The sequence below is a fragment of the Sceloporus undulatus genome, chromosome 7 (assembly GCF_019175285.1).
Source record: "Sceloporus undulatus isolate JIND9_A2432 ecotype Alabama chromosome 7, SceUnd_v1.1, whole genome shotgun sequence".
NCBI classification, from domain to species: domain Eukaryota; kingdom Metazoa; phylum Chordata; class Lepidosauria; order Squamata; family Phrynosomatidae; genus Sceloporus; species Sceloporus undulatus.
In genome coordinates, this window is record NC_056528.1 from 31,480,333 (window position 1) to 31,493,716 (window position 13,384).

Genomic DNA, 13,384 nt, shown 5'->3' on the forward strand with positions numbered 1-13,384 from the left:
TTAAGCCCGCTTCGAGACCGCTTTAACTGCCCTGGCTCAGTGTTTTTAGCGACGAGGGAATTCTTGGGGAATGGGAATTCATCGTGGCACCTCCCTGTCTGACACACGAGGCTCACACACATGTCCTCACAAAACTACATTTCCCAGAATCCCCTCGGAAGGCTAAGCAGGGCCAGCCTTGGTTAGCATTTGGATGGGAGACTGATCTTCCCAGGCCCGGGGATCTGGTGCCTTTCGAGAGCACGGTGGTTCATATTGATCCAGGGTCGGGGAGGATCGGTCTCCCATCCAAATCCTAACCAAGGCTGGCCCTGCTTAGCCTTCCGAGGGCATTAAGGGTGATGTTTATTACAGTCAAGCCAGGAAAAAGAGGAGAAAGAAAGAAAGAAAAGGAAGATAAGAGGAGGATGGAAAAGAAGAAGGAAGAGGAGGAGGCGAATGGAAGAGGAGGAAGGAAAAGGAAAATGAGAGGATTAAAAAGGATGATGCAAAAGAAGGATGGAAGAGGATTATTATTATTATTATTATTATTATTATTATTATTATTATTATTATTATTATTATGGTCATATTTATAGCTATTTATATCCCGCCTTTCTCCCAAGACGGACTCAAGGCGGCTTACAACGTTTAAAAAAACACACCATACAAAAATAGTGTATTAAAATAGAATTAAATTGCTATAATAATTAAAACAAATTCAATGCTAAAATCAAAGAGGAAGAGGAGGGTGAAATAGAGAAGGATGGAAAAAAGGGGGATGAAAGAGGATGGGAAAGAGGAGGAGGAAAAAGAATTAAGAAGAGGAGGAGGAGGGAAAGGAGGGATGAAAGGATAAAAAGAGGAGGAGGAGAAAAAAGAAGGATGAAAGGATGAAAAAGAGAAGGGAAAAGGAGGAAGGGAAGGCTGGAAAGGAGGAGGAGGCTGTGTCCAGGGGGCTGTCCGTGGGGCGTGGAGGTCCCTCTGGTCCAAGCCCTGTCCAGTAGTCCCCCCCCCTCTCTCTCTCTCTCTCTCTTTCTGTCTCTCCTTCGATGGAGGCGCCTGGAGCTGGTCCTCCTGAGCCAGGATCGGTCCCTGCCAGCGCCCCTGAGGCTGGATCGGGCCCCCTCTTGGCCAAGGAGGAGATCGACCTCTCCCTGGGTAGGTGGTCCCCAAAGGAAGGGCCCCCTGGCCCCCTTTTAGGCCTTAGCAAAGGGGCAGCATGGCTGGACTCAGCACTGCAGAGTCTTCCCCCCCCCCATAAAAGTAAACCAAAGTGGGGGGATAATGGGACTTGCCACCATCCATCTGCTGGAATACACTTTCCTGATGGGATTCCTCCAAGAGTTTGGGGCAGCTGGCATTGTGGGTTGTGGTTGTGGTTGTGTGCCTTCTGACTTATGGCAACCCTGTTATGGGTTTTTCTTGGCATGGTTTGTTCAGAAAAGGTTTGCCATTGCCTTCCCTTGAGGCTGAGAGAGTGTGACCACTGAAACTGTTGTCGTTGTTGTGTGCCTTCATCCTTTCTGACTTTTGGCCACTCAAAGGCGAACCTATCATGAGGTTTCCTTGCCTATATTTGTTCTAAAGACACAAGTAGAAATGTAAAATCCGTGCTCAAAATGGAGGGCGTTTTGGAGGACCTCCTGGGCAGGAGGTTGGAATGGAGGATGCGTCCTGGAAAAGGAGGACACCTGGTCACCCTGAAATTTAGTTTTAAAATGGGTCCCACTCGTCAAGGCTTCCAAGAGGAGCCCAAATGAAGAAGGGAAGACTGGAGGGTTTGTGGGTCTTGGTGGCTGGCCCTATATGACCCCAAACTGAACTGATATCCCAAGGTGGGATTCAAACCCAAGCCTCCCCTAGCCAAGTTCCCCTCTCTGGCCTCTTCCCCTGCCCCAGACCCCATAGACTGTGCAAAGACCTGAGCCATGAGGTTTGGTCCAAAAATAGAGAGCCCTGCTGCCAGGGATCATCGGCTTGACACAATGCCCGCTCTATTTATGGCACTGACCGGCTCTGTGGATCATTCCCTGGCAAGCGAACCCTTGGTTGTGCGCACACAAACATCGCACTCCTGGGTGAAGTCAGCAGGCTGGAAATACCCGCCTCATCCCAAGGGATTACTATAAAAGAGAGAGAAATATCCCCATCCTTTGCTTCAGCAAATTCCCATTTGGGGCACATTTTGAATACAAAACACCAGCTCTTGGAGACCGTACTTATATGTCTGGGGCCTGGCAGTCACTTGGTTTGGCTTCTCGGCCCTTCACATTTGCAGCTTTTACTTTTGTGCATAGTATTATTATTATTATTACTATTATTATTATTATGTTGGGTCCCAGGACCCCTCCTGGATACCAAAAACCATGGATGCTCAAGTTCCATTAAATACAATGGAATTAGTAGTAGTAGTAGTAGTAGTAGTAGTAGTAGTAGTATTTACAGTGGGTCCTTGGTATCTGCAGGGGTTTGGTTCCAGGACCCCCCTGATACCAAAAACCATTGAGTCAAGGCTGTTAAAGTGGTGTCAAACCGGATTGTTTCTGCAGTGCAGGTGCTGAGATAGTTACCCTCCCTTCATGGTACTGTCTTTGTGTTGAGCACAGAAAGTGGAGCGTCCAAATAACACGACTCTGACCCACTTTAGATGACATTATAAAGCGGAACAAGAAAGGACAAGGGAATCCGAAAGGGAACAGATGGAGGCAGCCGCTCAAGAACCGCAACCCAGCCTACGGCAATGGGAAACCTAGATTCCGGAGTTGGGTGCCACGGAACGTGCAAGGTACCGTATATGCTTGACTATAAGTCGACCTCATGTATAAGTTGAGGACAGGTTTTGGAGCCAGAATTATGGATTTTGATATGACCCTCGGATAAGTCGAGGGTAAAACTTAGCAGCATGTAACAAAGGATGTAAAGGATGAAGCAAAGGGAATGGATGGATGAGATAGTAGAGCGACTTAATGCTTCTTTTAGGTGCTCCAAGAAGATATTAAGCTCTCACCTTTCACCAGGGTAAGTACAGTACTTACATCGACCCATGGATAAGTCAACCCAGGTTTTTTTGGGTCAATTATTTGATTAAAATTTCTAGACTTATACATTAATATATACACCGAAGTGCAACACCGAAGGACAGAGAAAAGTTTTGGGAGTTGAAAGAATCCAGCAAAGAAGGCTGGTGCAAAAGGGAGGCATTAAACATTAGGAAAAGCTGTCTGATGGTGGAGGACTCTGCCTCTGATCATAGTGGAGTATCCTTTGGAGGTTTTCAAACAGGTGCTTGATGGCCGTTGGCCGCAAGGAATGCTTTGGTTGGGTCTTCCTGCATGGCAGAATGGGGTTGGGTGGTTCTTGGGGACCTCTTCCAACACTAGGATTCTGTAAGAGTAGAAGACACTGCTGCCTAGGAAAATGTTGGAGTCTCCTTCTTTGGAGGTTTTTAAACAGAGGCTGGATGGCCATCTGCCCAGAGTGCTTGCATGGTGAGTTCCTGCATGGCAAAATGGATCTACGCTGGGTGGCCCTTGGGGTCTCTTCCAACTCTAGGATTCTTTTTAGGTGGTTGATATCCAAAAGTTTCAATCCTTTTTTCTGTAATCCTACAAATACTTGAGACTTCTTTTTAATGGGAGAAACCGGGAGACCTTTCACACTAGATGCTTAGGACAGTCCTTAGAAGAAGGATGTGGACAAGATGGAGCATGTCTAAAGAAAGGCAACCAAAATGGTGAAGGGCCTGGAAACCATGAATCCCTATGAGGAACAACTTAGGGAGCTGGGTATGTTTAGCCTGGAGAAGAGAAGGTTAAGAGGGGATATGATAGCCCTGTTTAAATATTTGAAGGGAGGTCACATTTAGGCAAGCATTAGCCTAAATCCAGTTTCTTGTCATAAATAGATTTGAATTATTGAAATCATTCCAAAATGGTGTTTATGTTCATGAATCCCATCAATTCAATGGGTCCGTCCTAGTCAGGGCTAGGAATTGAGTTTAGGACATTGCATTTACAGCTGGGTTTTTTTTAAAAAAATGCAAATTTCCTACACAATGGTTGAATATTAAATGAAAAGCCAATCAATAATGAATGAGGGAGTGACTGGAAATGGGAAGACGTGATAGAAAAAGGAGAAATTCCAGATGAAAAACAGGCCTGAGGTTACTTCAGATCTGTAACATAAGCAAGCAGTCCTGTTTCAAAAGGAAAAATAAGGAATCCATAAACTGGAGTTATAGAATTAGGATATAGATCACAGCAGAGAAATCGCACATATATGCCCTTCTCCAATAAATGTGAATGAATAAAACGATTTATCAGTCTGAAGGGAGAAAGATGATTTGCAGAGGGACAATGTTTTTGAATCGAGGGTGCTTTCTTTTGGTCCTCGTGCAAAGAAAAACACTTTGTATAAATCGTTGTATGACAGCAATTTAATCAAAATAAGTCATCCAATGTGGATAGTAAAGAGATGGCTTTCAGAGCCTAACTGGTTGATAAAGAGTGCACAGATGTTGCATATACATAATACACAGCCCTGGTTAATCTTCTGTGGTCCCACTTTAGCAGCTGCTTTTAAAATGTACCGGTTTCCCTCTCCTCCTTCCACTTTCTCCCTTCGTCCTCGGCTTGTTTCCATTGCTGCAAAATGAGTTCAGATTGCAAAAGCCCCTTGCAATAAATTAAGTTACTGGGGGAAAGGAGAGGAAGGGGGAAGATGAGGAGAAGGGATGGAGTGTATAGCAAACTGCTGCAGCCTCCCCTATACTGTATTTTCTTCCTCATTAATACCTTTTGCCACCTTGAATGCACCCTGATGTGCTGAAACATCTTTCAAATGTGGGAGTATAGCGTGTGATGAAGGTGGCACAACAACAACAACAACAGAGGATCTAAAAAATCTCTTTCTGAAGCAGTCTAAAGGGAAGTTCTTTTTTCTTGCCCCCCAGGACCCAACAGATTTCCAGGCAGGTTTAGGAAGCAGCCATTTTACAGGAAACCAGGATGGAATGGAGTCACCAGACCAGGGCAGGGATCCCCCCTCGGTCCAAATGGGACGAGCCCCTTGAATCGGACGCTGTCGCTGCAGCAGGTGGGTACCATGGGAAGAGAGATATCACTCTTCACTAAGTTTGCTCTCAAAGGAAGCCAAAAAGTGATTTTAGCCATTTGCTCCCTGGTGAGAGAAAGTCTTTGAAAACAGTACAGTTTTCCAAGCCCCCTTCTGTGCATAGTTTTCATGTGGCCTTTTTGTGTGTGTGTGCAATTTCTATGTGGAAAACATTATTGCTCTGCACTGAAATACTGTTTTCTACATGAGAAGCTATTGTTTCCCATGCAGAAAATGCTGTTTTCTGGGGCCATAATGAGGCCAACATCAGTGCCACATGGGCCTCTATTCAACACGCCCAGTAGTCCATTGAACAAGCTGTGATTAATTTCTAGGACAAGCAAGAAGAAACCACCATGGACACAAGTGGCAGCGGCAATGGCGGGGCAACAGGAGGGACTCAGCAAAGGCCACCTGCCAGGACCCAGCGGTTCAGAAATGCAAGGGCATTGCCACCAGCCCAAAGGTAAAGACTAAGACAGCTTGACACATCTGCCAGGTCTTTGCATTTTGGCTTCTGCTTTTCATTCTCCCCACATTGTAAGGTCTTGGACTACAGCAGTCATCATCCGCATCTCCCATTTGATGCCATGACCCTTGGCTAATCTGTATGGGGATTCTCTGAATTGTAGTCTGATATGTTTGGAGTGTGCCAAAGGTGTCCAGTCAAAGCTGGAAATTGTGTGTGATTCTGTCTTTGTGTGCGCGTGTGCATAGGTGCACAGGTATATCCAAAGCTTTGAAAAATTACTTTTTTGAGGACAACAACCCCTGGAATTCTCTGACCATGCTGGCAGGGGGATTGTGGGAGTTGTAATCATAGCTGGGAGATTGTGGGAGTTATAGTTGTGGCTGGGTGATGTTGGGAATTGGAACAACTACTTCTAAAATTCCTTAGCCATGCTGGCTGCCGGATTCTGGAAGCTGTCATCCCTCCAAGTTACCTTTTTGAGTTCTGGATATGTCCATTTGCATGACAAGACTTTGTGCTTTCTCCTAGTTCTTAGAGACTAAAACATTGCAAACTGTTGATTTGGGGTCCATCTGGACTGTAGAAATAATGCAATTTGCCACCAGCTTAAGTTCTGTAGACCATCCTATGGATTTCACAAGTTCTTTATCCTTCTCTGCCAAAGAGTGTTGGTGTCTCACAAAATTGCAAATCCCAGGATTCTGTAGATGGAGACATGGCAGTTAAAGTGGTGCCAAACTGCATTATTTCTACATTGTGGATGCATCCTTGGGGTTTCAAACTGGGGGAAATGCATATCTTCTTTTTGTTTACTTGGTATTCATTTAGGATCCCTTTCCTTCCCTGCAGTAACCGGCCTTTCTGGAAAAACCCAAGACCACCTTTCTTCCAGCGACAATCGAGGTTCAACTTTAGAGGACGGGTCAGTCTGCTGTCCCTTTTTGTGATGCCAATGAAAGTTTGCTTTACTGTTTTGACAGACCCTACAATGCCACAGGAAAATGGCAAATGTAAAACAAACCACAAACCACATTTAATGTTTGTATAGGGTTGTGTAGGTGTTTCTCATACATTATCTCTGTAATCCTTACAGCAATCCTACAAGGTGGGCTGCCATTATTATTCCCATATTACAGATGAGAAACTCAGACACTGGCTGCATCCACACAGCAAAAATAACCCAGTTTGACCCCACTTTAACTGCCTTGGCTCAGTGCTGTGTAATTCTGGAAACTGTTGTTTTGTGAGACATTTAGCCTTCTGTCAGAGAGCTCTGGTCCATAGCACTGAGCCATGGCAGTTAAAGTGGTGTCAAACTGGATTGTTTCTGTAGTGCATATGTAGCCCTGAGGTCTAACCATGCTATGAAGCTGAAGTTTATTTGCTACCAAAGAATCGTGTAGTTAGTTTTATTTTTCTGATAAAACTTTCTGCCTTTCCTTCTAGCAGCAAGCACAGCCAAGAACAGAAGGGAAGCCACCAAGGATAAGAAGGTAAAGGGGAAGGGGAAGCCAGGATGATCCCTTTTCTCTCCAGAAACAGAAATAAATTGGCTTCCAATAATGGAACTGAAATTGTGTTCTCACTGCAGGTGGCAGCCACAGCCCAGTTCTGGAGCAGTCTTGACTGTCTCTGTGTCGAACCCACAAGCAAGTCAGACGAACATGTAAGTGGACGGAGCAGCATCTGTTCTCTATTTTGACCAACGATTTGAAAGTGATAGCTGTGGTTGTCTCTTTCAATAAGAAATCATCCTTCTCCTGCTGCCTTTTCCCCATTTCGCAGCTCAACATGACTTATAACAGATTATAAAACACATATAGTTAAAATGCAGGGATAACCAGGGAATATCCCTCTGTCCCTTGTTCTGTCGAAGTGATCAGGGATCCATCCAGACCACAGACTTGTAGCACAATGATTCCACTTTAACTACGAACAGGGCTCCATACTGTGGGATCTTGGCATTAGCAGTCTGGGGAAGGCCAGAGAGTTCTAGTCCTGCTTCAGATTACAAATCCTGAAATTCTGTAGGATGCAGCAATGGACGGAGACTACAGTTTCCCACAATTATTTGCCACTGGCCATGTTGTCAAGGGGATTCTGGGAGATCAGGTCCAAAAAGGAATGCTTCCAAACTCTGCAAAGGAGAGATGAACTTGCTTCTTTTTTCTTCTCTTGTGACGTGACAACGAGGCATTGTTTAATTTTGTATTTTACAGGCCAGGAGGCAAACGCCCCTTCCCAAGAGAGAGAAGCGCCCCAGCCAAGATGGCCCGTCATCAACCAAAAGGAGTGCCCCTGAGGTTCAACTTCCGTGCCACGGCTAACCAGGTAGACAAGGGTCCAAAAGGGAACTTGGAGGGCAAAGAGAAGCATTGCCAAGCTGCTAGTCCTCAAGGGATTTGAGTGAATGTGGAAACGAACACCAGAGAGGTGCCACCAACATGGATGGGGCTCAAGCGGAGGCAACAAGAATTTGTAGTTTTGTCATTTTGTAGACTTGCAGTTTTGTGATGCACCAGCACTCTTTGTCAGAGAAGGCTACAAACCTTGCCAAACTTATCAGGATTCCATAGGATGGAGCTACAGCACTTAAAGTGGTGCCAAACTGCATTATTTCTACAGTGTAGATGCACCCTTAGGACTTATGGTCCTTTCTGAATTTTCCTTCTTGGGTTCATTCAGTCTGAGCTAAACCTGCCTTACGATTGCAGTCTTACACTATTTTATGATTTCCCTCCTTAGACCAGCTTGACGTTAAACGAACGGTTCTCCGGACTGAGGAACAAACGCTATTTCTCTGCAGTACGCAACCCGGGTCGGATGGTCACTCTGCCCTAACGCTGCCTCATTCGGGGGAAACCACTCCTACTCCAAACAGGAACAAGCCTCTGGGTTCCAGCTGGTTTTCCTCTCCTCCCTGGATGGTGGCCTGGATCACCCACATCTTGCATGAGAAAGACCCCTCTCAAAGACTTCTGTCCATGGTCAGAGGGCTACAAGGTTGGCCGGAATCTGACTCTTTGTCCAGCGCTCTCTCCTTGCAGACTGATGTGGCTAACACAAAAGGCTTTGTATTTTTACTTGTTGGGTTTGATTTATGACTCTTGCTCAGAGTAAAGGTCCATGGCTCAGCACTGATTTAGGAGCCATTGACTACCAATCTGTAGTGAATTTCCAGAAAAGTTTGCAAATTCAGTAATATGGCGCAAATATGGCACTGGTCCCTGGCACATTGGGATGAAAAGAAAGCTGCTAGTTCATCATATGAAACAGCACGAGAAGCACAAATCCATGACATATTCAGGTCCGACCTTGTTTTGTCTCAGGATCTTAATGGGAAGACAATTGGTGTGGATGGTCTCCCAGGCCCTCTCCTAGGAGACCACTTTGCAGTGATATAGACTCAACTCTTTTGACTCAGATTCAAGTTGCTTCAGTGACTCAGCTTGGACTCAACTTGGCAATAAATGATGCACTGACTCGACTTGTGACTTCTATAATTTTAGCAACTGACTTGGTCGCATCATTCATTTCAAGCAGCAAGCAAGACTCGCCTCCAGAGCAAGGGGCAAGTTTCTTGGAGGTGAACAGCAAATATAATAATAATAATAATAATAATAATAATAATAATAATTTATATACCGCTATTCCAAATTAGATCACAGCGGTGTACAGCAAGAAGTGATACAATATAAAAACCCAACATAACACGTATTACCAACAAAATAGTAACAACATCCCATTAGAATTTACAAGCTATAAAACTTACAGATGCATTAGGCAACAGGCTTTAAATGGAAGGATCCTTCTAAAGCTTTTCAATAGCTTTCGAAGGCATCTCTGACTGGCTGCCAAGCAGACCTCAACCCCATTGCCTAGCATTTGCTGTTCCCCTCTGAGAAATGCACCCTGCCTCCTTTTCATCTGGCTCTCAGACTTGAGACTTGACTTGAAATTATCTTGCAAGGACTTGACTTTGGACTTGAAGGTAGAGACTTGATATTTTACTAGAGTGTGTTGTTGTTGTTGTGTGCCTCCAAGTCATTCCCGACTTATGACGACGCTAAGGTGAACCTATCATGGGGCTTTCTTGGCACGATTTGTTCAGAGGAGGTTTGCCATTGCATTACTCTTGACCTGATTTTACCTGAGACTTGGAGTAAAAGACTTGAATACATTACTGCCACTTTGGACGAAAGTAGGGACTTGAGCCAGCTTTGGCCTTTGCAATGAAGATGGCAAGAAAGAAGCACCACTTTGCAGGGAGGAAGGAGGGAACATTGTTTGCCTGGCAGCAGCTTCGATGTCACGGCAATGCTGTGCGCTGGAGTAGGATCCTCAGCCCTACTGACCTGGGAGCTACTGGTTGCCACTACTATTAGCCCCTGGTTGTCACCTTGACTTTTCCTTTTTGGCCTGGAAAGCACTTTTGCAGAGTTGTTTGGAGGATGTGGTTGTGAAGAGTTGTAGTGCACTGAATAAAACCACTTTTGGAAGCTGAAGCAAAGAAATCTTCGTAATTCTTTATTTTGCGACAAGCATAGAGTCCAAGACTCGGGTTGACCAAGGACCTAGGATGGCAATGGCAATCGTGCTGGGGCTGGTGAGATTTGTATTTCCAGTTCCCAGGTACAGTACTAAACTGTGACCTGATGGCAGTTTAGAAACGCTGTGCACTTTTTAATTTAGACCTGCAACCAACTTTCTTCTTTCATAACCAAAATGAACTCTTAGAATTACGTCCAATGGCTTTTGAGTTGGCCCAAGGAAGGTATCACTGTTTACTGATTTGGGGTTTTGCTGCATGGCCAACACAGCTACCTGTAAATATGTTCTGTATGGTTGTTGGGTTTGGGTGTGTAGTACACACATTCACACAATGTGCTTTAGAAATCAACCGCCAGATGGCATCAGGTCCCTGTCTCTTGACCCATTTCTTTCAGCAAACTTTCTCAGAAAGGGTTTTCCCAGCTGCAAAATGATTTCCTTCCCTGTGGCTTTCTGCTTGTTTGACCTTCAAACCAATGATTTTGGGTCTCCTCTTAAGAAGCCTGGACACTGCAGGCAAGGGATAACTTTCCCAAGATCTGCCCTTCGGCACGATGGCCATTGTGATTGAGAGATTATGGGAATTGCAATCCGAAAAGTTACTTTTTGAAGCTCCAGTCGCTTCTGTGTTGGCAAACTTTCATGATCATACTCATAACAGAACTTCGGTCCCTTCCCTGGGAGGAAAGTGGAGGAAACCTTTCAAAGGGATGATGTGTTGGGGATGGGAAACCTTTGGGTCTGAATTAAGAAAAGTATGCAGGAAGGGGGTGGGTTGACTGGAAAGGGGTAGAGGGTTGCTATTGTGCCTAATACTTCCCTGCAGCCAGTCATGAGATGGAAAGGGATTGCTTTCACAGATGAAGGGAAGCTTAAGAGGACCTCTGTGTAAATAATTCACCAGCAACACAGAGAGAGAGAGGGAGAACATTTGAATGAAAGCACAAACAGGTGTCCTTTTCTTTGCCTGCAACAATGGAAACATGCAGTTGCAATGCAAACATCCGGTCAATTGGAAAGCCTGCATTTGTTGGTTGCAGTTCTTGCTTGCATTACAAGCCACCGATTGCTTGCTTTTCATGTGTGTGGCAATAACCTCCGCAGACAAGAGTCTTGTACTTTTTTCTATGTTTTTAATTGTACTGGTTTTTTTAATATTGTGAAGCTGCTCCGAATCCCAGTTCTTGGAAAACAGCAGGATACAAATCTTCACAGTTTCAATCATCCAAATACGCCCCCTCCCCAATTCCTGGCCTGGATATATTGCTAAGCCATCAGAATTTGGAAAAGTTCCTTTTGTACAAAAGCTCCCAGAATCCCCCAGCCAGCATAGCCACTACTGAGGGATTCTGGGACTTGTATTTCAAAGTAAATCAAATTGACCATTCCTTCTGTCAATCAATCAAGAAAGGTTATATCTTATCTATATTGGGAGGCTGTGGACGGGGAGGCAACGTAAAGAAAACAAATGGACCCGCGTCAATCAACAAGAAAGGTAACTATCATATTACCATACTGCAGCTATATACGCCGTCCCATCCACTCATCCACCCACATCCACCATCCATCCATCCATCCACATCATATCTGTCTGCCCATCTATCTTTCTGTCTCTGTCCATTGTCCATCCTGTCGTGTCTGTCTGTCTGTCTGTCTGTCTGTCTGTCTATCTTTGCCTGAAGGACCAAAACTTTTCACAGTTTGAAAGCCACACCCCAAGTCCTTAAGTACAGTATCTCTTCCATCTTTCCTAACTGACAGCTTTCACAGCAAATCTGACAGCTTTAAATCCAACCAGTTTAATCGTGTTAGACAGGAGATGTCTAACTTTATCCGTAATCCTAAATATGGGCTACCGGTTCCAAGCTTTGCTTCAGACATTGCCCACAATTATACGTATGGCATATATGGATCCTCAAAATGAGAGAGCCGATGTGGCGCAGTGGTTCGAGTGTTGGACTACGACTCTGGAGACACGGGTTTGACTCCCGCTCGGCCATGGAAACCCCTGGGTGACCCTTGGACAAAAGCCACTCTCAGCCTCAGAGGTGGCCATGACAAATGCCCTCTGAACACATCTTGAAATGAAAATCCCAGGAGAGGCTCGCTTTAGGGTTGCCATAAGTCAGAAACGACTTGAAGGCACACGACAACAACAATACTCAACGTATATGGTTGCCACAAATACGGAAATGCTAAACTCCTGGGATTTTCTTGCACCCGACACGCAGGGAAAAGTTCAAGCACCGGTTGCATCTTCTCAGACGCATGTTATGGCCGCTCAAGGTGAAACATTGCGGTGGTTGTGTTGTTGCTTCGTAGCTCCAAATAGCAGGTGTGTGGGCGAAAAAAGCTAAGTTAGACAACCAGAAGCACCGTGAGGTCAGGCGAAGAGAAGCTGATCGGCCTTTCAGCCCTGACTGATGTCTGGATTTGCTGTTTTCTGACATCTTTGGTCCTGAGCCAACAGCCGTTCTGGAGCGCCAATGCTGAGTCTGCTTTTGGACGACGAAAGCGCCAAATCTGGGAAGTTTCTTTTTTACCTCTTTCAACCTCCAGGAAGTTGCACTGCAGCTTGGAATTCTTTTCTGTTTTTAAACCGGTGCTTTTTCCAAGGGCGGCAGTAACCGCCACCTTGGCATTTTGTCCTATTTCTGTGCAAACGCTGATCCAAAATGACAGGGTGCTTATATTACATCTCCTCTTTAGCACCATCCGCCTTTTGCAGGATTTCCTGTCCTTAAATTCGTTTGCATTTGGGTCGCTTAAAATAGGGCTACGTTTTCTTGGCAGCTCGTTGCAAGGAAGCATCATCTGCCACTTTCGCTCAAAGTAGAAGGATACAGAAAACGAGGGATCAAGACCTTACAAAGAAGATCTTCCTTGGTTCTCTTTTCACCTTCAAAGCCTTGTTTGAGGTGTCCAGACTTTTGAATGGGCAGAGCTGGGTGTTTTTGAGCGATGCCCATTTTGTTCTTTGTGCCAGAAAGCTTGGAGAATATTTTGTAGTTCTGAATTTTTAGGATTAGATAAACAACCCAGTTATTAAATGGAAAGTCATATTAAGTGTATTGGGTCATAAACTTACCTCTACATACTTGACTATAAGTCAACCTCATATATAAATCAAGGGCAAATTTTGGGGGGGGGCAAAGTTATGGATTTGGATATGACCCATGGATAAGTCGAGGGTAAAACATAGGGGAATGTAATGAAGGATGTAAAGGATGAAGCAAAGGAAAACAATGCCAAAAACCTTACAAATCC

General features: G+C 44.9%; 1 protein-coding gene across 4 annotated transcripts; it reads left to right on the forward strand.

Annotated features, from left to right (window-relative positions):
- Positions 1-983: 983 nt before the first annotated feature.
- On the forward strand, positions 984-10,071 carry LOC121937339 (UAP56-interacting factor-like). Of its 4 annotated transcripts, none has more exons than XM_042480463.1 (9): positions 984-1,140; positions 2,630-2,767; positions 4,934-5,076; positions 5,430-5,560; positions 6,395-6,488; positions 7,013-7,059; positions 7,158-7,232; positions 7,786-7,897; positions 8,312-10,071. In XM_042480463.1, the coding sequence occupies exons 1-9, from the start codon at positions 1,032-1,034 to the stop codon at positions 8,405-8,407; spliced, it is 945 nt and encodes a 314-aa protein (XP_042336397.1). In that variant the 5' UTR covers positions 984-1,031; the 3' UTR covers positions 8,408-10,071. The 4 variants fall into 4 exon arrangements, with proteins under 4 accessions (XP_042336397.1, XP_042336398.1, XP_042336399.1 ...); XM_042480464.1 differs by having other exon boundaries at positions 7,016-7,059; XM_042480465.1 differs by having other exon boundaries at positions 6,416-6,488.
- Positions 10,072-13,384: the final 3,313 nt, after the last annotated feature.

Bases quoted from the DNA above. Each gene is read 5' to 3' on its own strand.
- LOC121937339 (XM_042480463.1), top strand. From the start codon at position 1,032: ATGGAGGCGCCTGGAGCTGGTCCTCCTGAGCCAGGATCGGTCCCTGCC. The intron at 6,489-7,012 runs GTCAGTCTGCTG...CTTTCCTTCTAG, and splicing joins GGTTCAACTTTAGAGGACGG to CAGCAAGCACAGCCAAGAAC. The intron at 7,233-7,785 runs GTAAGTGGACGG...TGTATTTTACAG, and splicing joins CAAGCAAGTCAGACGAACAT to GCCAGGAGGCAAACGCCCCT.